Raw genomic sequence first — 25916 nt, 5'->3', positions numbered from 1 at the left:
TCATCATGGAGGACCTCTATGGTTAAACCCCTGGATTCATGATATTTTATCTACTGAACCATAACAAGCAATAAATCATTTGACAGATTTTGCTCAGCCAAGACATAGCACTGCCCACCCAAGCTCCTGATCAGACTGAGGATAACCAGGAATGTCAATCACACTGAGTGAGCATCATACCAGCCCCAAACACAGTCACTTGATGTTTCCTTTAGTCTGTATTATCTGGCCCTGGCAAAGTTACTTTCAGGCCTCTGGAAACACTGGAGGAGGTATCAGGGCTGGTATTTCTCCAAAAAAGTGGAAGAAAGAGGCAGGCAGAGCAATCAGATGAACAGGGTGACCTGCAGCTGTCAGGCCACATCCTTATGATTCTTGCAGTGCAGGAGGAAAGGGGTGCTGAGCCAGAGATCTCTAAGTGCTTTCTTGTCCACTTAGAGCCCCTTCCCTTGCCAGAGGTAAGACAGGTAAGGGCAGGGACTGCTATTCCCATGCTACAAGAACCCACCAATCTGAACTTGCCCTGGCCCAATGCACGAGGATGACACCAGAACCCTGGTCTAGCACCCAGCCCAACATCTCCCCTCAAGTACCACATCACAGATCTTTCTCTGCAAACACACAGGAAAGGACTCACCTCTGCCAGGTACAGCACGCAGAATTTCAGATCTTCTGAGGAACCTTGGAGGGAACAAAAGTAAGCCTTGCATTAGAATTGATTAATGGCAGTTTGCGGGAGCACTATCAGATGTCTCACCCAGAAGGCCAGAAGGCTGTGTGGGGGGTGTGCTTCCTGGAAAAAGAGGGAGAACAAAGCAGATAGGGAGACCGAGAAGTCTCTGGAGGAAAGGGCTAAATACATAACCAAGTATAAGATCTCTGCTGCCTGGCCTAAGGAATGCTGAAATCTCAGATTCAGGAGCAGAAGACAGGAGTAGCCTCTGGGCACAAAACAGCTAGCTGCAGGGAGCTGTCATCCATCCCAGAAGGTCTCCTCCTTTCTGTGATCCCTGCAGTGAGGGAAATGGAGGCAGTACACATCTGGGTTTTCCTTTGAAGGATCCAATTCCTTTGCCATTGTTAAATTCAACAAGGAGCCATTTAGTTCCTAGGTGGGCCCTGCAATGGGGGAGACCTAGTCATCTCCAGAGAGGAGCCCAGAGATGGTTTTCAGAATGGGGCTTGACCCCAACACCTCTGTGTGTTTCCCTAGAGCCTCCCCCACCTTTGGTCCAGGACCCCAACAGCAACCCTTGGCCAAGCCCTGTCTACCTGGGAGGCAGCTGGAAGGGGCTGTGGGCTGCTCCCTTCTCCCTAGAAAAGGTCAGGTAGAATCCTGGCCTAAGCGCGGATGGTCTGCTCAGAGTGCCTCGAAAGCAGGAGCACAGAGAGATGACCTTCAGCTGTTGAAGTTGGGCTCGAGATGAGAAGAAAAGGCTCACCAGGAGGTGAAGAAAGTCAGGGAGATGGAGAAGCACAAGTTGTGCTCGAGAGTGAGCAAGGTGACGGAGAAGCCACCCTGCCACCTCCTCCTGGACGCCTGCACTCAGCACTACAGCCACTCATTGGGACCTGGCAGCACTCCCACCAAGCAATTGGCCTCACTAGGCAGGCTGTCACTGTCAAGGGAGGCAACCACATAGCACATGCAACAGCAAACACTTCAAGGGCTGTAGAGCGTCAGAGTGCCGCAGTGCCACACACCAGCTACTGTTCTAAACGCTTTCCACATATAAGCTCGACCCTCAGGACAACCCCCTGTAGACAGGGCTCTTGTCACCCATGACTCAAGTGAGAACACTGAGGCACAGATGGGTTAAATAAGTGGCCCCAGAGCCATACTCTGACCCACCACACACTTCTCTCAAATGCCCACCACGGAAGCCCTACCCAGCCCCCCATCTTCTCATGGCACCAGGCCCAGTGCTGGGCTCAGAGCAGCCCCCTCAATACATACTTGAAGCAAAGGCATTGTCAAAGGAACCAGCATTTTTTACAAAGAGAAGGTGGCAACGTAAAAATAGAGATTGTGGACCACGCCAATTCCTAAGAAAAGCAGTGAGAGAGGGCCCCGGGGGGAGGGGGGGGCAAAGGTCAGATCCCCTCACAGCAGGCATGTAACAGTTACTTAGACAAAATTATCTGAGTGCCAGGGGCTGCCAGCCAGATAAAAAATAGCTTATAAGTAAATGGAGGGTTCACTGTGGACTTTGAGAGAATAAATCTCTCAGCTTCTCCCCACATAGAGATGGGCTGGGAGAAAGGAAGCCCTGCCTAAGAACTCATCGTATTTAGGAAAGCTGTAATATCTTTTTTATTATTATTTTTTATTAAACCATAACTTTGTACATTGTTGCATTTATGGAGTTCAGGGTACCGCTTTGATATACAATGTAAAATGCTTACATTGACCTAAGTAACACATCCATCACAATTATACTCATTTCAAAGCTTCTGCTGGTTCTTGTGTTGCTGAGGGTGGAGATAATAAGAGGCAGTTTCTTTTGTTTAGAACATACTGGGACGTTTCCTTGCCTTTCCAGAAGCAGACCTTAGTGTCCAGGGAGAGCCACAAAGATCTATGTAAGAAAATAACAGAAATCTGGGGTCTAGAAGCTGGCAGTGAGGAAAGACAAGGGTCTGGAAGGGAGGGGAAAGCCCAGGAGATGAGAGCCTCAGGCAGACAGGAGGTGAGGTTGGGAGAACACACCCTAAGACACAGTCCCCAGGGCAGGGCAGGGCTGCTGAATTGCCTTGACAACTTTTCTGTGCTGTGTCACCCCCACCCCGCCGCTCTGACCTCCCTGATTACTGTAAACTTTCACCACGATCTGCTCCCCATCCCAGCCTTGTGCTGGCAGCACTTGCAGAGAAGGACGGGATGGGCGGCATACAGCCTGGTTCAGAGCCTCACAAAAGAACAACACGCTGAGGGAGCCCAGGATGCCAGGGAGGAGCAGCTGCTTCCAGACAGCAGGCTGCCCAGAGGCTGACCAGGATAGACACCACAGCCTCTGCCAGAGCATTAGAACTGGGGCCTCGTGTAGAGAAGAGGGACACTGAGGCAGCACACGTTGGGTTGCCCTTCAACACTCCCCTGTCTCTGCCATTCTGAAATTCAACAAGGAGCCATTTGCTCCCAGAGTAGGCCTCACTTCCCACCAAGGAATGCATGAACCATGCAGGGGAGATCCTAGTCAGGGGCTGAGTAGAGCCCACGTCTGATCCCGGCACCATTTCCCCAGATCCTTCTCCCACCGGGTCTGAGATCCCAAACTCAGTCACTCGCCAAACCCTCTTCATCCTCTGGGGCAAGTCAGGAGAGGTGTTGTCTCCACTCTCCAGATAAAAAGACAGACCCAGGGAGGGAAACAACTTGGACTGAGCTTTGGATTCAGGCTGGCAGTAAGTGACAGAGCTGAGATTTGAACCTAGGGCGATCTGCTTTCATAGCCTACAATCCTGACCAGAGTGTCACACTTACAAGCTCCAGAGGTGGCAGGATGGCCCTTCCACTGCTGTCACCTCAGTGGCTGGCACTGAGGTAGGCTCACAGGACATGCTCAGAAAATGTCAATTAAGAGTTAATTTCAAGCGTCCCAGCAGCTAGGACCTAAACAAATGAGTTTCAGAAACTGAGTACCCGGCTGGCTCTCCGACGTGGGCGGAGAGCCCAAGCATCAGCTGAACATTTCCAGGCCACTTCTGAGAGACCTGAGCAGGCCAGGAGGACATACTGTGGGCGTGATGCTGGCTGCCTAGGAGGCAGAAACACAAAGAAGACCAAAGCCAGCGGGCGGTGGAGGCAGGAAGAGACCACAATGGGCCCGTCTGACCGGAGATGTCCCAATTGTTAGCGCCAGCTCTCCGCCTGTTCCCATTACCCTGCCATTCAGCCCTGCTGGAGCTTGGGAGAAGCTGGGCAGGAGGAGGGCAAGCAGGATTTAATAGGCCACCAGCCAGGAGCCCTGAGGGAGGGGTGCACCCCCCCAGCTCTGGAGCTGAGGAGGTATTTCTGGTCTCCTTTTTAGTCATTTATTCATTCACCCAACAAACTCATGCACTAGCCACATTGTTCTGTGCCCCATGCTGGGTATTGGAAGTATACTTGACCCGTGGTGCTAAAGATTCTTCAGACAAGTCACACGAAGGAGTCCTTGGTCCCTAAGGTGGGGCTGATTCTCCTCTGCCAGGCCCTGCCAGCGCCAGTCAGCTGGAAAGGCTGGGTATATTCCTTGTTTACTCTTTTCTTTACCCCAAATTGAACTCTGCATACATGTTTCTTGAAACAAGAAACCAAGGAGGCGTCAGTAATGTTAATCAGAGACCATTCTGCCAACAGAGGCTCCAGCTAAGGCCCCAAATGCATCTCTTAAAAGCCTCGCTCTGGCCCTTGCTGTAGCAATGGGTCTCTTGGGGCACAGGGGAGGCAGGCAGGAAATTGGACGCCAGGACTCAGAACATTGGGTCCTGTGGCTCCAACTCTTGACTGCAGGAGAAGGGGTCACTAAACTTCCGTGAACCTCCAGACCCACAAGCCTATCTCAGGGGAGTAGGGATAGAAGGGGGAGAGAGGCAAGAGCTCCCTGGTGCCTGGAAAGAAATGTAAGCATTGGAATGTGCACCTTGACTGCTCAGTGTCATGAAGCCATTTCCTTCCCTCTCAGCAGCTCTCAGGCTCCCGGGAGGTCTGCTCAAAACCATCTCAGGCCTAAGGTCTGTGCCAATCTGCCCAACAAATCCAGGGCAGACACGCACACATATGTAGACCCTTTTCCCACACCAACCCAGTGGGCTCTCATGGCCATGGTCATCTCTCCTGAGAAGTGTTGCCTTGGGCACCCTCAACCCTTGTCTAGCCAGCCCACTATGTGCTGGGAGAGGAAGCCATGGGAACCAGCCTGCACACATAGCTCAGCATCTAGAGAGTTTCTCTGCAATACCTCCAGGCCCCACACTACCCACCTAGGCCATCACATCCCCATTCCTAATCAGGCCCCCTGAGGGGTGGAGGCAAGATGGTATATGGGCAGGCACTGCTTGGCTTCTGAGAGCAACTTTGGGTGGGGGGGTATCAGAGCTGGCAGGAAACTCAAAGGGCTTGCCCAAGTCTTATTTCCCAGACAGAGAAATTAAAGCCCAGAAGAGAGAAAGGACCAGCTGAAGTCACATAGCAGCAGCAGCAGCGCTAAGCCCAGAACCTCAGACCCAGCTACTGTGCTTTTCCCCCACCCTAGCCCCAACCTCCAACATGTAGCCAGTCTGAGCCCCCCTTTCTCTCCCCTCCCTTCTTGTAGCAGGGAGCTGAGCAAACCAGGATCCTGAGCTTGTCGCCTCAGACTTGTAGTGTGCACCCAGAGTGAAGGTTCTGTTCCTGTCACCCTGAGCAATGCCCCCTGCCCAGTACTTCCCCATGTGACTGAGCTGGGATTGGGAGAGGACAGGGAAGAATGGGCATGTAGGGGAAGCTGGGCAGTCAGGGGAGCAGCAGGAAGCCCAGGGCAGAGTCTGCTGGAGCCACTAACCTGCCCTCCTCTGGCAGGCACATGAGAGCTCCTGGGACACCAGTGTCTGAGCTAGAGCGGCTCAGAGGACTGCTCCTTCCCATTGCTCCTGGCTGTCCCCGAGTGAGGGGACTCGTTTTTCCCCTCCCTATGCAGGAGAAAGCCAGAGCCAGAGAAGTCGTAAGTGGCTTCCCGTGGGGAAGTGAGAGTGGAGGTTCTCACACTGACCGGGTTTCCAAGGAGGAGGAACAGCCAGGGCACCGAGCACACAGGATGGGTTTGCAACAGTCAGGAAGTTTTCCTGGAGCAAAACCCGACAAAACAGAATTCTTTCGCTGGGTAATATTTTCCTCCCTGCCCCTGTCACCCACCCTCAAACAGGTCTGTTGTTGTTTTCATAATCTGGGAGAGGAAATCAAGCCCCTTTCAGCAGAGACCTCAGGCGCCAAACCAAACCGCCGACAGATACTCCCAGCTGGCTTCCCGTCCCCAGAGCGGAGGAGGGCACGGTGGAAAGTTTGGGTTAGAGATTCCCTCCACGTGCCCACATGCACCTGTGCCCGGCTGCTTGGGCTCAGGCTGGACAGCTCAGAAGCAGTAGTCTCTGTCCACAGATCTGTGATGTGGTAACGAGCACTAATTGGGCACCTGTTGTGAACCATGCATTTTGCATTTATGACCCAATTTAATCTTCACAACAACCTTCTGAGATGCTATTATTATCCACATTTACATGAGGAAGGTAGGGAGGGGCAGGGCCAAGATTTGAACACAAGTCTGTCTGAGTCCAAAGCTCTTCCCACCCTGCTCCATAGCCTCCCTAGGTCTCTAGAATAGAAAAAGCCTCCTTGAAAAGCTCAGGGCATATCAGAAGACATGCCAGTATCTGAGAGCACCAGCTAAGGGAGCTCAATAGCACATACTCAAATGCCCCACTGACCGCTGAGTGCCGGACCCCAGAGGGTTCCCGGAGCAGCGCCACTCCGGGCATATGGGGAGAAGCCCCGGGTACCTGGGTACCTGCTTACCTTCCTGCAGCTTCACACTCTGGAGGTAGAGAGGGTTCCTCAGGACGTCACAGCGGCCAGGCTCGTCCTCCTTGGTGAAAAGCAGCAGGTCCGAGTAGGCAAACAGTGTCACCTGTATGGAAAGACAGCAAACTGGCTGCCCTGTTGTCTCCGGGAGGCTGGGAGCCACAACCTCCCCTGAAGGTTCAGGTCACTCATCCTCATTATCTCAGGCAGAACCAGGAGTGGGGTGGGATGTGGCTACAGCCAAGGGCAGAGACTTGACCTGCAGTGGAGAGATGGCTCTTGCACCCTCCAGTTTTCTACATTTTGAATAGGAAAAAACAGAAGAAAGAAAAGGTCATCACATCACCCTCCCTGCAGATGGTCTCTGCAAGCCTCTCTACAGCCCAGTGCCCTCAGGCTCACTTCTCTGACCAAACGCCCTGGAGTCTCCAGCCCAGCATTCATAGCTTGGAATTGACCTTGAGCTATAAGATGTTCCATATTTGTTTTAATTCTACTGTAAGCATCTGACTGAAAGAGCACTGGACTTGGTGTCAGAAGTCATGAGGCTCCTGTCCCAGCTCTGTTGCTCACTAATCACAAAAAAAAAAAAAAAAAAAAATTGGTGAAGTTCCTTGAACCCCCCCAAGCCTTAGTTTTCTCATCAATTCAAACAGGAAGAAGAGTCCTTGCCTTGTCACTCACAGGCTTTTTCCACAAGCTCTCCTGAGACTGAAGTGAAGTGGCACACAGCGTGCAGGGATATTACCAAACGCCTTGCAGATAATTTTAACTGCATTAATGAGAAAGCAGCTCAAGAAAAAGCTAGTTACTTACGCTCCAATACAGACATGTTCATAACTTTTCTCTCTTTTATGCGCTAGCTGCTCCAAAAATAAAAGCAAAAGCTATTTTTAGACATTATAGGTAAACCAACAGGCATGCTCAGCATAGTTTTATGCTAAAAAAAAATCCACTTGATCCTCTAATGCCACTAAAGAGTACACTGTTCTTTGTTTTGTAAATCCTAAAGTGGCCTTTAGTCAAAAGTAATAAACTCCAATTTTAGGTTCTCCAAAGAAAACAAAGTATTATTAATTACGTGAACTTCCCTTGAGGTGTCAAAACCCAACACTTCATCTCTTCTGGAGTAAGAAGAATTAGCCAGAAGGGCTTGGCAGGCACTGAGTTGACACTTAGTGATCAAACTTTTAAAGACCACCCCACAACTCTACTTCTAACACTCTGTCCTACTGAAATACTTTCTAAGGATATCTAAACATATACTGATATTTTCAACAGCATTGTTGACATGTAAAGAAAGAATAACATAAATGCCCATCAAGAGAGGATGGATAAAATAAATTATGCAAATTCATATGGTAGAATTTGATGCAACTATAAAAAAAAGGTAGAGCTACGAGTACAGAAATAGAAATCTATCATAAGTCGAAATAGTACAATGTGCAAAAACACCTCAAGTATGATCTAATTTTATAAAATACATCTGCACATCTATGTTTACTTTTTTTTTTTTTGAGAAAGAGTCTCACTATGTTGCCCTCAGTAGAGTGCGTGGCATCACAGCTCACAGTAATCTCAAACAATTGGGCTCAAGCGATTCTCTTGCCTCAGCCTCTCGAGTAGCTGGGACTACCAGTGCCCACCACAACACCCAGCTATTTTTGTTGTTGTAGTTCTCATTGTTGTTTAGCAGGCACAGGCCAGGTTCGAACCCACCAGCCCTGACGTATGTAGCTAGTGCCTTAACCACTGAGCTACAGCCACTGAGCCAATGTTTACATTTTTTAAAAAATACCTAAGATACTCAACCCACCCCTCACTCTGGGAAACAGGATTTTCCTTTATATACTGTGGTTTAATTTGCATTATTTTGCAATGAGACTGTTATTTTGTAATTTAAATATATATGAAATGTATAAAAGGATCCCTTGGCTTCTTGAGTATAGCACAAATACAGTGGTTGAAGGAAATCTGGGCCACGGAGACAATAGGGGGACATCCTTGAGCAGGAGTTCTCAGAGGCTCCAGCTTCTCCAATGGGGCCCAAACACAAAGGCTGGCAGGGATCTTGGTGGTGACCCTACCCAACCCCTTCCCACCACAGCCCTATCTCAATGAAGCACAAGAGAAGCCTGCATTTGTGAAACACTTAGTGTCTGTGTGTAAATAACACCATTGCTCTCAGTTACAGATGAGGACCCTAAGCTCAGAGAGGCCAAGTGACCTGTCCACAGTCACACAACCAGGGACTATTACACAGGCCTGGCAGACCCTAAAGCTCCCCCTATACAGACAGGCAGCAGTATGCCTATGGAACGTGGAAGAATCCACACACACATCAAAAATATGAGCAAAGGAGACAAAAAAAAAAAAGTTCAGGGAGGAGAAGAAAATGATCTCAGAGTTCAGAAAGATTCAAGGGGTTGGCTGCCTGGGGAGAAGACCTCAAAGTCCAAGCAACGCAAAGAAGGCTCTAAACTAGCTGGCAACACAGGGCAAACCCTCCAGCTTCTGCAAAACACATCCCCGACTCCAGGGAAATCTGCCCATCACCTCCAGACCCAGGGAGAAATGAGCAGGGGAAGAATTGGGAGGAGACAACCTATCAGGGGCCTAGAAAGTCAAATGATGATCCAGGCCCAGAGAAGACTAGAAAGAGGGTCGGTAGGGAGGAGCCACTGGCAAGGTGAGAAAAGGCCCAGGCCACAGCTCCGCTCAGACTCCCAGAGCTGAGAATATGGTCTAGACAGGAAGTGATTAAGGCATGAATGAAGAATTTCCCCAAAGGTTGGGTCAGGGAAAGGCCAGAGCTGGCACACAGCTGGAGGCAGGGCAGAAGGGGAAGCATGCTGGGGGAGGGCGTGTGGACTCCTCCTATCCCACCAGGATCCAGTGGTGGCCATAGCAGCTACAGTGGACTGATCCCCATGGCCCAGTTACCTGCTGCCCTCCACAACAGGCCATGGAAGTCCCCAGGTGTCTTCCCCACACTTGCTCCAAGGACACATCTGTTTCTCCAAAGGGTTAAGGGTTGAGGGATCCCTTGGTTAGGAAGTCCTTACAATTTGGAGGGTGGCTTCTCCTAAGTGGCCCTAACTAAGCTTCCTCCTGGGAATCTGGACTAAGGGCAGGGTTTGTAGAAAAGACCTTGATGCCTTAGTTAATGTTAAACTCCATGAGTCAGTGTGCAAAGTGAGGGTGTGTCTGTCTTGAGCTTCACGGTATTCCTAGAACCTAGTGCTGTGCCTAGCTGTGCTGTAGATGCTCAGTAACTATTGTATTGTAGTGGTGTGTTATGCTGTGTTATATTATATCAATAAAAATGAGGCAGTTTCAAAATGCTGATTTAACCTCAGGGCACCTTAATCAACTTTGTGACTTCTGGGAAGGGATACGATGAGGGCAGTTCAGTGTGTAGGACTGGACCGCCTCACAGAAATTAGCAAACTTGTGCATGCCCAGAGAAGAGAAGGGACAAAGAACCAAGGGGGGACATTCCAGAAATGAAGATTTCTATTAAGCATAAGGGAGAACTTCCTACTATTTGCCACTCTCCAGTAATAAAACCAGTGCTCAGACTTCTGCCCCTGCAGATTCACAAACCGACCAAAAACTGTTAGCTGAAAAGTCACAGGAAATAACTAGAATGGATGACTCCTGAGGGCCCAACCAACACTGAGTTTCTATGAATTTATCCAAATCCTTCTTGAATTGGTTCATTTTTTTGGCCTGAGTAATATGATAGGGTACCAGGATCCACATATTTGGTTGCTATAATACTTCAAGAAAAAGGAATATATCTATTTCACTTGCCTTCAAATAGTTTCCTTCAATCTTCAAGGCAGGGAGGTCAGGGAAAGGAGGGTGAGTCTCTTGGTCTCTAAGGCTCCACAGAGTTATGAGCAAAGATTTTGTGGACAAATGGTAACTGTAACCAGGCTATGGTTTCAGCCTGTGCTCCTTAGTTTGTTTTTAAACAAACATGCCAGCAGTAGTATGGGTCATGGAAAGCAATGCTGAGCCAGAGAGAGCTGGCATGCTAATCCTGGCTCCGTCCTTTGCGGGCCCCGAGACCCTCAGGCCTCACTTCATCTCCCTGGAGCCTCAGCTGTCCCAACTACAGATTAGGAACACCCGTGCCTCTCATGCGGGTGCTGTAAGAACTCATTGGGATCAAGTGTATAAAATGCCTGCACAGTGGGGATCAGCAATAGCTGCTTCTTGTTTGCAGATTTAATGGTGAGCAGACAGAGGGGCAAATGTAATTAATGTGTGTATGTTACAGGTGGCTGCCATTTCTAGCTGCCTTCTTAGGAGCCCAGTGAACTAATGGCCACACCTTACTTTCTGACCCTTGGACACCTAACTGAGCTCTATCACAGATTTATTCATAAACACAGCTCCAGGCGATGATTTCTCAGTCGTGAAACTTAAATCCCCCTTGGCAGATGATGTTTCACCCCCACCGAGGCAGTTCGGAAGATGTGCCGAATCTCAGATTAAGTGTGCTGACATCCTTAAGAAGTTTCCCAAAGAGGAGGTTCAAACGGAGAGGAAGTCCAGAGATATAGTAGGCAATGCTGAGGGGTAGAAATAAGCACACAGTGTCCCTAGGGAGCTCTCTTGAAAAAGACAAGGTTCATTTGGAACATATAAGTCCTGGTCTGCTTGTTTAAAAAACAAAACCAACTTCCTGCTTCAGCCACAATCACACATAGTATCCCAGAGTGGCTGAGGCTGAAAGGGCCGTTAGACAACAGTCAACCTCTGACCCTGCCCTGGTTACCTCAAATACATATATACCCACTGTTCAGATGGGAAGACTGAGGAACAAGGGAGAATTCACAAGCAAGCCAGCAGTAGAGCTGGGGCTGGATAGAGGCTTCCTGCCTCCAAGTTTCCTGATCTTTCCATTACCCCAAGCTGCCACTTGACTCAGCCATACCAGCTCTGAATCAGGGCCTGACCTGCAGCAGCCCTCTGCCCTACCCATGGCTCCCAGGTAGCCAAGCCAGATCCCAGTGCACCAACTTCTGTTTCCGCATGGTTTTAAACTCAGTGACTAAGCTGGAACCTGACCAGCTCTGGGGACTATGTGAGTGCCTGGTGGTCTCCCGATTATCAGAAAGCATGGGTTTCTCTCAGGAAGAGTGGCATGGCCCCACCTCAGCACCTTGTTGGCAAAGCTGGAATCCAGGAAAAATCATAGACTCATGTGTCAGAGTCTATGATTTAACACAGACCCAGAAAACTCAGGTAACCGATGCTCCTCTGAAAATTCACTGTGGCTAACATCTTTAATCTTCTTACCCCCCAACTCGGGTAACCAATGCTCCTCTAAAAACTCACTGTGGCTAACAGCTTTAATCTTCTCACTCGCCCAAGTAACACTCACCACAGCAAATTCTTCTATTTCCTGGGGTAAACAATGGGCTGTCTTTAGGGGCTGAGGAAACTTTCTAGCCACAAAGATGGACTAAACAGCTTTGAGAGGAGGCAAGCTCCCCATCATGGAAACATATAAGAAAAAGCTAGGTAACCAATTGGTAAGGAGGGCCGCAGAGATGGGGGGTACTTTCTGGTTCTCCTTTACCCTGAGTTTGTATACATCTAAGACCACCACAAGGAGACAGAAGTGATGGGCCTAGAGGATACCAGTGAAGCCCACCAGGAAACACCACCTGGGAAACAGATGAAAGTCTTACCTGGGCAGCTTTATTCCTCCCCTCGTATAGCAGCAGCTCCTCCGACAACAGGAGGGTCCGGGCAGGGTTACAGAGATCTAGAGGCTGAAGCAGAGTGAGGCTGAGCTGAGCGGGCAATTCCAAGAGGCCTGGTGGGGCTGCTGGCGGAGGGGGCCTGTCAAAGCTAGCCACTGAGAGCCCTCTGCCAGAGAGAAGATTGCCAGCCCTCTCCCAACCCGCGAACCACACGCCCCCTCATATGCAAGAAGGAAACAGAAAGACAGACGTTCCTGTCCTGTGCAGAACTGCTGCTGACACCTTCCCCACCAACTCTCACCATGACAGCTATGATCTTTGGCAGGAAGTCCAATCACATGCTTAGGCCCCCTGCAGACCTCACCCCTGGCTCCTTGTCCCCTATGCAGGGCTCCTCTGGGCCCTTCCAGCCCCCACACATTTTCCAGCTGTCCTGTCCATGCCTCAGCCTGAGGAGGCATCCTAAGAGCCACATGCCAAGAGATTTGGTCACTTGAGTCCCTTCAAGGGCAAGTCAGCCCCTACTCTGTTTGCATAATACACTTGACCTGATGCCTTCTGAGCCACCGTTTCCCCAGAGACCAGTTCTCACTCAAATATCTCACCCCAGCCCATCACCCAACTCAGCCCAGCCCAGAGGAAGCTCCCCAAGCTCTGGATCACCCGGCAGGGTTTGTCCTTGTGAATGTGTATTTATAATATGGCCTCTAAGTACATGACATTACACAAAGATAGTGAAATTAAAATCAACTACACATCACAGGCTGATGGCTCTTATAAACAACGTGAAGCAAAAGAAGCAAGACCCAGAAGAATCTACACAGTCCAATCAAATAACATTCCAGAGGCAAAATAAAACATGTTATTTAGGGAAACATACAGAGACGGTAAAACCAAAGAAAAGCAAGGAAATGATTACCCAAGAAAATGATGACCCTAAAGGCGGCTAGTGGGAACCTCTGATGGGAAGAGAGGACATGAGGGTCAAGAAGAATTATTCTTTATACTGGGCATTTAAGGGTTATGTTATTTTTGATAGATATTGATATATTTCACAATTTAAACATTCTCATAACTTTTAAAAAACCATACTTAATTTCTTATGAAAATTAGCCCCCATAGACATGAAGAACTTGTGTCACATCCTAAGAAAGAGACCAACAGAAAGGCAAAGGCCACACCCACCAACGGTATGTCCAAGGAGAGTACGTGACCTGCCAGGGATGCGCTGTGCCCTAACACAGTGAGTTCTAAGATTCACTGGACATGAATAGGCTCAGACTGGGATGTCAGGGAAAAGAGAAAAACACGGTCAGAAACAGAGCCTTAAGGGCCGGGTCACCTCCACGCTGCTAATAAGAGGGTGAAGCAATAGGATCTTTCTGGAACTAAGTTAAGAAGCCTTCAAAATGCTTACAACCCATGACCTAGTCATTTTACTTACAGGAATCACTCCCCAGGAAAATAACCAGAGACACAATTTATGCACAAGGATTTTTATCATAGAGTTATTTGCAATAGCAAAAAAAGGAGACATACTATCTGAACAGGGAACTGGTGAAATAAATGTAGTATGTCCACATAATAGAGGGACGTGCAACCTCTATAAAACACAGGCTCAGAGAACATTTAATGATGTAGGAAATGATTTTAACGATTTTCATTTAACAGAGGCAACAGGATATAAAATATAGAATAAGATGTGTTGTGTTTTGTGTTTTTAATGTGTACACGCACACAGAAAAGACATCTAAATGTTTACATGTTATATCTGGGTGATGGAATCAATAAAGGCTATTTTTAAAGAGGAGAGAGAAATGGAGAGGAGGAGAGGGAAGAAGAAGAGGGAGAAGAAAAGGGAGGTATAATGAATCTCAGGCCACTAATAGTGGCCAGATATGGGCAGTGCCTGTGGCTCAAAGGAGTGGGGCGCCAACCCATGTGCCAGAGGTGGTGGGTTCAAACCCAACCCTGGCCAAAAACTGAAAAAAAAAAAGTAGTGGCCAGATGTGTTCCTAGAGACCAAGGAGACCAGACATGACACCAGTGCCAGGCCTCAAGGTCCCCTTCAGTCACCAACACCAGGTGAGCCAGGAAGTGGAAGCCTCAGCAAACCAGCCCTGTGACATTACAACAAGCAGTTATTGTTCACTTGCCCCGTTTCCAGATAAAGGGGGAGTTAGGAGGAGGATGGAGAGGACTCCCTTACTGCTAGGCTCCCCTGGCCCCACATTTTCCTATGTATCCTCCCTCTAAGCCCCCAAAGAATTCCCTCAGGCCTAGGATGAGGCAACATCCTTGGAGTCCCGGGGCAAAAGCCCTCTTTTCTCTCACTTCCTCTTGAGGGAACCATAGAGGCTACACACAAGCTCACCTGAACAAAGACTGGGAACACCAGGACTTTGGGGGCCAGGGTGACGTAGGTGCCATAGCTGGAGTGCGTGGCGTGTGGCCTCATGACCGGGCAGTTCTGGTAGTTCCCATGGCCCTTCATGGTCTGCACTGTCTTCATCAGCCGGGACTTCTTGCCCAGGCCCGTGTAGGATTTCCCCTTACTGGGACTCCCAGATTCTGCGGAACAGAGATGGGGGACTGTGAGGCATTTCCAGCACCCCTGCAAATGCCTGTTCATCTGTAGTAGAAATGGGGAACACAGACTCATTGCATCCACAACCATTTACTGGGCTTCTACTCTAGGCTGGACCCTGGGCAAGGTGCTGAGACTACAGGGAGGCTTCAGACAAGTCTCAGGCCTCAAAGAATTCTCTTCCACTCTAGTGAGAGATGCTGGCATGCCAATGCGCAACTCCAGGGCCCAGAGCAGAGCTGGAAGCCACCAACTAGGATAGAGGCAGCAGTCCCCTCCTGCTGATCCGGGCCCAAAGCAGACTTAGCATCTTGACTTCATACTTTTAAAAATCAAGAAATATCTCCTATTTGAAAAATCAGAAGATCTGGCTTCACTGGGCCCACAGTCTCACATGGGAAAATCAGTTGGGGAGATGATGACCACTCTGTGTGACAGGGCATGTGCCCCACCCCTGTCTTGCCACCATCCCCACTGTTCCCCGCACAGGACCAGCCCAGCTCACCCATTCTGTTACTTCCCAGCCCCCTGACACAAAGACACATTCTCCGCTGTGGTAGCAGAGACCGAGGGCTCTCCCGGGATGTATGGGAGTCCGCCCTCTCTGGCCAAGGGGGCTGGAGCCACCTGGCTCACTTTAGTCAGTCTAGAGTAAGAGGAGGCCCCTGCTGTCCAGGTCTCTGTAAAGAGTGCAAGCTCTGAAGCCAGATGGCTGCGTTCAAATCCTGCTCCCCCACATACTAGCTGGGGACCTTGAGCAACTTACTTCACCCTCAGAGTCTTGGTTTCCTCAACTCTAACAATAGCGCCAAGCTCCCTGCAGTGAGAATACAAAGAGATGCTCTAAGTGAAGTCTTTAGATGAGTGCCTGTGACCTATGAAGCCTGTGATAAAAGTTGGCTGCTGACTTACTGTTGCTTTTGTTATTGTGATTCTTTTACTTGAAATCAGGAGTCCCATGAAACCCTGGGAATCTCAGACTTCACCACATCCAGGAGGTACTTCTACTTGGCCACCAGCTCACAAATTATCGTCATCAGAAAAAGGAGAGAACAAAAGGGAGAAACCACCCTCAGGGAAGAGAGCAGAAGTGCAGCTGCATGGGGTCTCTTTTAAGGGGACACTGCTGGACGTACACTCTCACCTGAACAAGGGGTGGTGAGCAGGACTTTATTATGTCCCATCAAAAGGGCAGAGGGACAAAACATAGATTAGCTGAAAAGTCAGGGATTCTTGGATGCAAACAGATGGAGACAAACTCCAGAGCAATCAGGTTGCACACGTGCCTGGCCCCTTCCAGGGGGTCCCTGCTGCCAGGTGGAACTGACAAGTCCTCCCTGACCTGGATGCCCAACCTGGGGCCCAGGACCCAGGCCTCCTTCCACCACCCCCAGCCTGGCAGCCAGTGGTGAACAGGTGGCCTGACCCCAGTTACATTTCAGGGAAGCTCCCCACCAACGCAAGGCCCACGGCCTCAAAGGAAACACTCAACTCAGAAGGTTTCACACTTGCTTCCTCCCCCAGCCATGCCCCTTCTCACCAAGCCTGGTGAGAAAAACAAGTTGACTCCCCCCAGCAAGTGACCACTGATTACAATCGAATCTGGGAGCAGTATTCAAACCATGATAAGTCAAACCACTTCCTGCCTCTTGAGTGAGTGGCTTTAAGAATAGAAAGATCATGAGCCTGAGGGGGGCGCAGATGAAAGGAAGACGGTGCACAGCTGAGTCTCAAGATCTGCACTGGATTGGAGCTGGATAAGACTCCCGCCCAAGCCAGAACTCTGACTCCCCAAGTCAGGGACTGGCTCACAACCCCGAGCAGGTTCTTCCCCGCCCCAGCCCCTTTCCCCATGTCAGAGTTTTTCCACTGCAAAGGGGACATAACACAGATGGCTGCTGCACTTGCCCCAGGGCCAGTAGGAAACTCACACAGAGACCTGGTAGGAAAGGGATCCTACTGGAGTATGTGTGCATGAGGGATTATCACAAACCCTAAACTGTTTAGTAATCCACCCATCAGGGCTAGGAGAAGGAGAGGCGGAGCTGCTGGCCTCAAACCACACTGTGAATAGACCCCAGAGTCAGCCTGGATCTAGACAGCCTAACTTAATATGGCCAAGCCCAGACCAGAGAAGGCAAAACCACACAAGCAGGGGACTGACAAGCAGAGGACTGAGGCAAAATAGATAACATTTTCAAAGGTCATGATCTATAGATGCTGCCCCCAGTCTCAGAATTTAAAAAAAAAAAAAAATTCATCCCCTCTGTAGATCAGCTGCCCAGGGCTGTAACAGAATCTTTACCTAAGGCCTCAAGAGTCATAATACTTGACACAGAACTCTTCCCTCAGAGAGGAAAGGCCTACTTACTCCCATTTTATGGACAAGGAAACTGAGGCCTGGAATGGTTGAGTGACTTTGGCCAGTAAGTGATATAAGTCAGAATCAACCCAACCCATGTGACACTCATCCTAGTGCCCCAATCTCCACCCACTCCTGGATGATGTGTGGCAAGAGTATTATCTCCAAAACAGATTTTTGAAGTATCTTTTTTTAGAACAGGCCAGGTTGCAACCCAGTTACTGAGCTCTGTGAAGGAAATATATTTACTTCCCACCTACTACCTCGTACAATTTCTGATCCAAACCCCTATATCACTCCCTGTTTCTCTAATACCTGCTTCCTTAACCAAACACAGTAATTACCCAGCTTTCCTCCTGGATTTTAAGGCAAGGTCTGGCAGCCACCCTACCCTTGCAGTAAGCAACTCTAAGGCCAGGCCACCTTCACAGGGCAGGGGACAATGCCCAGGGCACCAGCAGCCCTGAGGAACATGCCAACCACAGCCAGGCAGGCGCCCCAGGCCCCGGAAGGGCACCAGACCCTATTCAACTCAGAATGGCTCAACCCTCCCTCCTATTCAACTCAGGCTGGCTCAACACTCCTCCCGAAAGGCTACCTCCTGACAGCCCAACCAGAAGAGGACTGAGAAATTGGCACCCTGGTGACAGCCTTAATCTCTGGACAACCCCAAGTGTGTTTAAGGGACACTTTGTGCCCTGAATTTTACCCCTGCTTCTGATGCTAGGACAGGGAGCTATGAAGACTTGATCCCTGGTAAAAAGCAAAGATGGCCTTGGATACCAAAAGGATTATTATTATGAAGTAAGGTCAAGATCTTAATACAATGCATTCAAAAAGTTACCATTGTTATTAACATCATCATCATTTCCTTACTTGCCCCTTTCCCTACAGCTAAGTGACCATGCCCTTCTTGATTCACTAAGTATTACACCTTCAGAGGGAATGAAACACTGACACCATTTGGGAGTCATTTGGAAGACACAGAGGGATCTCTCAGACTAAAAGGGACCTGCTGTGCTCGTGTGCCCACTGCAGCTAACATGTACCTCCAGCTCCCCTCCTCCATGTCCAGCCTCCAAACGCTTAGAGGCAACCAGAGTCATCCTCCTTCAGTCACTCAACAGAAATTCACTGAGTACTTGCCAGGTCCTGGATCCAGCACTGGACAGACCCACAGAAATGAGCAAGGCCCAGGCCTTGCCCTTAACAAAGTCCCTGTTAGCAGTGGAATCTATACTCTAACCTAATATGGCCACTAAAGCTTTTTAAAGACTCATGGTTGAATCTCTATCAGACTCTTCCCCACAAGGAACATAGATTCATTTCCAACAGGCCAGGCCCAACTGCCCAAATGCTCCAGACTGGCGAGAAAGAAGGTGGTGTCCATCAGCAACCCTGAGCCTAATGGGAACCCTCTGCACCCAGCAAGGCACAAGCACTCTCCACGTACCCACTGTAAGCATGGTCTTCACACCACTGATAGAGGAAAATGGCAAGGAAGCAAGTCTGTGAGTGACTGTGAAAGCCCCACTGTCAAGGAAGGAGTTCAAGAGTGAACCAGAGAAGGCACCAGAGGAAGGGCTCAGAGTGCACCAAAGGTGAGCATCACAGGCTACCTGGCTCATCCTTACTTTGCAGGTGCCAGCTGGACTGCTGAGCCAGAGCTCTCCACAGACCCACAGAGGGCCTCACAGGATGCCCAGCCAGCTCCAACATCAGGACAGACATCTCAGGCTTCCTGGAAGAAGGAACTGGTTTAGAGCCCAGCTTCCATCCCCAGCCAGGATTTGAAGGTTAAAGGAGAAGAACGCATGAAACAGCAGATACCTGTGCACTTCAAAGACAACTATCCTCTGGGTACCCTCTCTCCATGTATAGGCTGCTACTCACACCATTTTCTCACATAATCCTTCCACAACCCTTGGAGGTAAGAATTATTAGCTCCATTTTTGCAGGTGAAAAAATCGAGGCTTAGTGAGGGGATATGATTTGCTCAAAGTTACGCGGCTAACCTTTCACCTTGAGACTTCCCAGCTCCAAACTCCATGACTCCCTTCCATGCAGGCCCATGCATGTTGCCTACAGCCCCTAACTGGTATTGATTGCTCAGTAAAACTGGGTGAACCTCAACCGAACGCCTGAGTTCTGAACTCTTAGATTATCCTGGTAAGATCCCCTGTCTTCCTTCTCAGTTCTGGATTCAAGGAATAAAGGCACTGGTACAGAAAAGAGGAAAGAGTCTGTGACACAGAGGAAAGAGTCTGTGTCAATGTGCTGGGTGACCCAGACTCTATCAGAAAGGCCTCTGAACTCAGAAGAGGAGGCTGGGCCAGGCCTCTACTGGTCTCCATGGTCTCTCTGGGCTGGGGTGCCCTACAGCAGAGGCCCACTCACCTTCAGGGATGGTATCCTCCTGGTACACAGGTCGAAGCAGCTGCAAAGGAAAAACAGGAGCACCATCTCAGCCCCAGAAACAGGCAGGACAGCCCAGTGGCTGCTGGACACCAAGCCAGGGTGGGGGGAATAGGAAGTGGAGCACCTCAGGGCATGAGGGAAAGGTGGCAGTTCTGCTAACCAGCTGAGGGAGGGGGCCTGGAGAGGACACAGAATCCCAGAATATTAGAGTTGAAAGAAGCTTTATGTGCCATGAAGTGTAACCCCTTGGCAAGTCCCCACCTTCGTTTATAGCAGCTTGTTCCAAATTATGTCCCATGGAACACTGAAAAGGTAGGATGCTAAATGCCATGCCGGAAAGGGTATGTTTGGGAAATGCTGGGTTGAACACGGATGAACCACCTGCTTCACTGCAGGTGCCTTCAGAGCTTGGAATAAGCCAATTGGCATTGGGAATATCTCAGAAGAGGAAGAAAGAATAGGCTATTTCTCAAACTTTTTTGACCTCTTCCCCAGTATATCCCATGGGATTAATGTTTTAAAGCAAGAATTCCATCTTCTCACTATATAATCATGCACTCTTTCACACCTCCTATGACAGGGGGCTCACTGCCTACCAAGGCAGCCCATCTCACTGTGGAAAACCTCAGGCTGGTAGAAAGCTCTTCATTCTTCCATGTTGAAATCTTCTAGCCCTGCTCCTAGATCTGTGTCCTGAAGCCACATAGACCTTCTGTCCTCTGACCAAGATAGCCTCACAGAGGCCAGAGCTATCTCCTTGCCTGACTCTCCCTGCCCCTTGTAGGCTCCTCCAACACAACTCAGTCCTCAAGTCTTCCTGGCCTCCCACAGGAACCCAATGCCCTTCATCTTCCCCCACACCAGCTGTTCATACCTGGCTCCCTGGGTTCAGTGGGGCCAGGATGATGTAGTTGGGGTCGGTGGGGGCAGTGGCACGGGACAGGGCAGGCAGGGTGTGCTGGCTCCCACGCTTGGCCACCTCTGTGTAGCGCTCCCAGCCACCAAGCAGCAGCCCATCAGAGCTGTCACACACCAAGTGGCAGCTGTGGCGCTGCTCAGGCCGTGCCTGGACCCCGTGAGTACAGTTCTTCTCCCGCTTGTTGGGGGGTGACTGGAGGTCATGTGTCGACTTGCAGGAGGCCCGCCGCAGGACCCCCCCATCTGGCCCCGGCTTGATCTGGGGCACCATGCGCCACACGAGCAGGATGATCTCACCAGGGCAGCTCCTGGAGGTTGGGGACCACACAGAAAGGTTAAGCCTGGGGAAGACAAATATCAGCCAGGGTAGGGGCCTAGGAGGAAGAGAAAGGGAGGAGGAGGCAGACACAGGGGAGAAGCCCCTAGAGTCAAGATAGGAAGGGATGTAAGAGGCCATTTAAAGCAGAAACAGCAAAAGGGTTTCTTAGGTCAACTCTAATTGCCTGGTAGTATGGCTGAGAAGGACCCTGAGGCCAAGACCCAGCACCATACTCAACTGGAGATGATGTCGGTCATGAGCAAGATATAAGCAGCTAGGACTAAGCAAGCCAGCTGAGTGCAACCCCTCATCTCGTCATTCTAGAAGCAAACCTAAAATGGGACCATTAGAGTTTGACCCCAGGGGGTCAAAATTCAGGGGACCCAAACATTTTAAAAAATAATTTCCTGGGTGGTGCCTGTGGCTCAAAAGAGTAGAGCACCAACCCCCATATGCCGGAAGTGGCGGGTTCAAACCCAGCCCCAGCCAAAAACTGCAAAAATAAATAAATAAATAATTTCCTGACTATGCAATTGATACATTTGCAACATCTACCCATCCTTATAAAAGAATGGACTCAGCTCTTCAGTAGCAGAAATAATTAGCTAAAGTGGAAAGCAACCCTCTGGAGCCTTGTCATGAACCACAGGGTCTGTTTGAGAGCTTCTTCCCTGCTGTTTGCTCTGGGATCCAAAATTGCTCTGAGCCTGAGCCTTCCATTTTCAGGCCAAGAAACTGATTCCCTGAGGAACAAAGTGAATTGCTCACAGCTGGGCAAAGGAGGGACTAACAAGAGCAGGGCAAGGCAGTGTGCCAGGTCTGGGGGTAGGAGTGTGTCGTCAGCCTGAGGCCCCGGGGCCGCCCACTGCCCCCTGTCACCGGATCTCGTGGGCCAGCTCCACACATTTCCAGTGCTCCACAGGCCTCTCATTCAGTTGCAGCACCGTGTCCAGCTGCTGCAGCCCTGCTCGCTCTGCCGGGCCCCCTGCAGGGACAAAGAAAAGCCATTCAGGGCCCACTCCCCCTGAACCTCAAGTCCCCCTCAAAGGACCTGAGTCCTTTGCTTCCATGGTGACCTTAGACAAGGACCATCCTTTTTCTCTCCATTTTTTCAACTGTGAAATGAGGGACCAAACTTGGCAGCTCTCAGGGGCCTCTCAGGGAAGCACCCCTTTGCCCTTACCTCCTCCCTGCTTGCCTCCCCCGGTGCTGGCTCACAGCTCTGCTGTCCTCCTTCCCCCAGGCCCCCTCCCTCCCCAGAGCCTCCAAGCCCCTTGAGAACACTTCCCTGCTGCCAGGCTCACACTCCACTCACTCCAACCCCCTACCCCGTTCATTAAGCACCAGCCCCATGCAGGCACTGGGGACACCCTGATCACTAAAGTCCTGGTTTTTGCCCTTAACGATGCTCACTCTGTGATTAAGAGCAATGTTTTTATTTGTGAAAAGCCAGGAAGGAATGACTATTTTTAAGTGCTAATTGGGCTTGGTATCAGATAAAATACTGATTCTAAGTAGTTTTAATAAATGCCTTTCATTTTCCCATGCAGCCATTACTGTAAACATAGGTTTAGTTCCTGTTTAAACTGATAGAAAAACAAAATATAAAAACCTATTTTCATTTTGATAAAAACAACCCAAAGAAAGTGGGCATATTTTCCCTTGGTTTCACCTATGGTCATTTAAAAATATTATTCTTTTCGTTTTTAAAAAACCAGGACGTTTTGCTTCAGTTTGGGGCTCCTGTTCCAGGCTCTTGTTTGCAAAGCCCAGGTACACGGCAGGCAAGCGGAGCTGGCCTCCCCACACCCACTGTTCACTTACCAGAATCCACGGCCTGGACTCGAACGGGAGAGTCACAGCAGATGGTGAAGCCAAAGCCGTCCTTCCCCCTCGGGATGGTGATCTAGGACACAGCCCTGCCCAATCACTTCCAGAAGCCAGAGGTTGCTACCCCTACCCCAAGGTCAGGAAGCCCACAGGCCCCACCCAAGAGCTACTCTCTTCTCCAAGGGAACTGGAGCCCAGAAGGAGCGAGCCAGCCATTCATTGTCCCTATCTCAGCCCAGGCATCTTGGGCCCTCGCTTGTGGGCCAACCAGGAAGGCTGAGCTCAGGAAGTAAACCCAGGCCAACGTAAGGAGGACCTGGGATGAAAAAGGTCTTGGAAGGGCAAACCTTACCCTCCTCAGCCCCAGCCTCCCCAGTCCTTTATCCAAGGGCCCACCTTGGGTGGAGGTGCTGCACACCTCCATTGCCTGTGGTCCACTGCCTGCCTTCCTCCCTTCTTTCTTTCCCAGAGGCTTATAGAGCTTTGGCCTAGAGCTGGCCCTGTGCTAAGGGCCAAACACAAAGCCAGCCTGACTGCTGCCCTCCCAGAGCACAGAGGAGGGAGAACTGGGTCACATTTACTCAGCCTCAGGACAAGGGGTCAGAGAGTTGGGGTTCTTGGGGCAGTCAGTGAGGTTTCCCAAGGAAAGGGGGAGGGGAGGCACGGAAGGCCCCTGAACCAGCCACAGACGTCTCTGTGCCTGTGGAGGCCCGTGTGCTTCGTTCCCCAACCCCTACTTTCAGATGTCCCATGAAAGGGTCCTGCTATCTGGATGCTCTTTTCAAACCACACACAATTATTGAGCTTCTATTGCATGCCAAGCTCTATTGAGGTACAGAGGCATGAAGCCTTGGTCTCTGGCTCCCTGAGGGACATGGGGTCCCGAAGCCTTTCTAGCACTTTCCCTGGTCTCCAAAGGAAAGTAGGGCACAAAAGCAATAGAGCAAAACATGAGGACTGTGCTGTAGACCGTCCTTTGTGCTTTGACTTTAGGTACCACCCTTCACAACAGCAGGGACTCAGCAAGGGCTATTACGAGGACAGCCTGGCAGCATCCCATCTGCAGAAGGAGGCAGTTATCTGCTGGCTTACTTGGGCTAAGGGAGCAAAAGCCAAGAAAGGGGTTCAGTGGGGTCCTAAGAGACTTTGTAAAAGAAGTAAGACTTGGAGGGGGCCCTGGTGAGGCTAACTGAGGAAGAAGCCAGCTCAGCAAATCTGGAAAGGGTCAAGGTCAACAGCCTTGACAGAAGACTTCTATCTCCTTCCTTTAAGGACTGTCTCTCCAAGGCTGGGCACCTGCATTCACCTGTGCACCAGCCCAAGGCCGGCAGGTGGAAGGGGAGTAGGAGGAGGCTGGGGTTGACAGAGGCCCTTGGAAGCTGCTGGGGCCCCTGAGGCTCTGCTTCCCACCAGCCTCGGGCCTGGATTCAAAGCATTTTGTAAAACAGGAAATCTGACAGACAAGGGGAAGGGGGAGGGGGCAGGAAAATACCCCGTTCCCATAAGAATTCTGGGAAAACACGCAGCTAAGACAGGAAGAGAAAAAAATGGGAAAGAAAGAAAGAAAAACAAACTGGGGGGCGAGTGGGGAAAGCTAGAGGGAAGTAATGACCACTAGTTGTCAGGCCCACCTGAGGCCAAGAGAAGATGCCAAGGGGCTGGCCCGATCCATGGGACCCGGAGGAATTTTTAGGTGTCTCACAAGCCACCCTCAACCCAGGCAGAAGCTGGGGTCTTGAAACCTTTCTAGCGCTTCCCCACTCCCACCCCAACACAGGCCATAGCCCCTCCTGCCCAGAAAACAAGCACTAGCACCCTGGTCTCTGGGCAAGCTGTTTTGGGGTAACAGCTCCAGAGTTGAGTCTGGAGAGAAGGCATGGGCTCCAGGAGGACAGCCTCCCCTCCCAGGCTCTGGTCCCTGTCCAAGTAGGACTGTGAATGAGCCCCCTTGCCCTGATGGATGCCAGCCTGGGAAGAGGCTGCCCAGAGAGCAGTCCATCCCTGCTGGGGTGCGGAGGGAAAAGGAGAGGGTGTCAGGAAGCAGCCTCACTCCTAGCTCAGAGTGAGGGGTGGACTACACAAATGAAGCAGAATTATGGTCTGTCCGTCATGATCACCAACCACATTGAGAGTAGTGTCCAAAGAAGGCCCTCCCTGCAGTCCCGAGGGGAACACAGGGCTAGTTTTAGTACGTCCATTTTACAGAGAAGGAAATCAAGGCCCAGAGTGATTAAGTGGAACCCTCTCCATCCCTCCCACTCCCTCCTGTTCCCAGCCTTCCTCTCTGACCTTGGGCCTCTCAAGGTCAGGGGGTGGAGGAGGCAGCCCTGCCCTGACTCCTCGTTGGCTCCTGGCAGAGGCTGTCCTTCCTGGGGGTGGTTCTTGCTCTTTCCTGTCCAGAGCAGGAGCTGCCACTGCTCCCAGGGCTCGCCCAAGCCTGCACTTCATTTTTGTACTCCTGCCTGGTCTCTGATCCTCTGTCCTGCCTAGACTTCAATCCCCACCCACCTCCATGTACTGAACACTTCCTAGATACATGCAGCAGATGCTCAGCCAGGTACTTCATATGTGCCATCCCCTTTACTCTCAGCCTTTTATTATCCCTGCTTTACTAACAAGGAGATTGAGAATCAGAGAGGTAAAGTGACTTGTTCAAGATCCACAATCAAAGAGGAACAGAGCTAGATTTGAATTCAGGTCTGACAAAAAAATTGGCGCTCTCAACTCTGCACTGGTTTCAAACACAGGAGCCCTGGGTCCAGCCCACAATCATGCCTGGCCCCACTCTGATGGCCAGTATGCCCCAGTCTCCTGGCCCATAGTCCCAAAGTGACCAAGGACTTCCAGACATCTCACCCAGTGCTCTCTCTGCTTCACTGCTCTGCCTCCAGATGCTGGGGTTGCAGGGGCTGCTCTGCCTGGCTGCAGGAGGGCAGAGAGCATAGAGTGGGGGCTTCAGGGCAGAGAGTGGGGATGGCTGGAGGGAGAACACTCAGGTCCCCTAGCAGGCAAATGCCAGGGCAGGGGCCCCTCTGGGGATCTCCCTGGATCCTATCAGGAAGGAGAGGAGTCAGGACCCACATTCCAGCCTGATCATTAAAACAGACAGAGGGGCTTCTTTATATTTTTTAAATCAAAACAACCTCTGACCTCCCTTCCAGCCTGGATATCCCTTGCCTTCACCCTCCCTGACTCTTTTCCTTTTTTATTTTTTTTTTTTT

General features: G+C 50.4%; 1 protein-coding gene across 3 annotated transcripts in view; it reads right to left on the bottom strand.

The window, feature by feature from the left end:
* Window positions 1-25916, bottom strand: part of RGS3 (regulator of G protein signaling 3) — a 124176-nt gene that overhangs the window by 64157 nt on the left and 34103 nt on the right. For all 3 annotated transcript variants that reach the window (XM_012802440.2, XM_023510559.1, XM_003785237.3), the window contains 8 exons: window positions 22690-22771; window positions 21745-21850; window positions 20503-20854; window positions 19608-19647; window positions 14636-14832; window positions 12247-12330; window positions 6533-6644; window positions 638-681 (listed from right to left, as the gene is read on the bottom strand). In XM_012802440.2, the coding sequence (XP_012657894.1) occupies window positions 638-681; window positions 6533-6644; window positions 12247-12330; window positions 14636-14832; window positions 19608-19647; window positions 20503-20854; window positions 21745-21850; window positions 22690-22771 (1017 nt within the window). The remainder of the gene's footprint in view (window positions 1-637; window positions 682-6532; window positions 6645-12246; window positions 12331-14635; window positions 14833-19607; window positions 19648-20502; window positions 20855-21744; window positions 21851-22689; window positions 22772-25916) is intronic.

This window comes from Otolemur garnettii, unplaced genomic scaffold (assembly GCF_000181295.1).
Source record: "Otolemur garnettii isolate 467f Iridium unplaced genomic scaffold, OtoGar3 scaffold00014, whole genome shotgun sequence".
Taxonomy (NCBI): Eukaryota; Metazoa; Chordata; class Mammalia; order Primates; family Galagidae; genus Otolemur; species Otolemur garnettii.
Note: the sequence above shows the minus strand (reverse complement) of the source record. Positions and strands in the feature narration are given on the sequence as shown.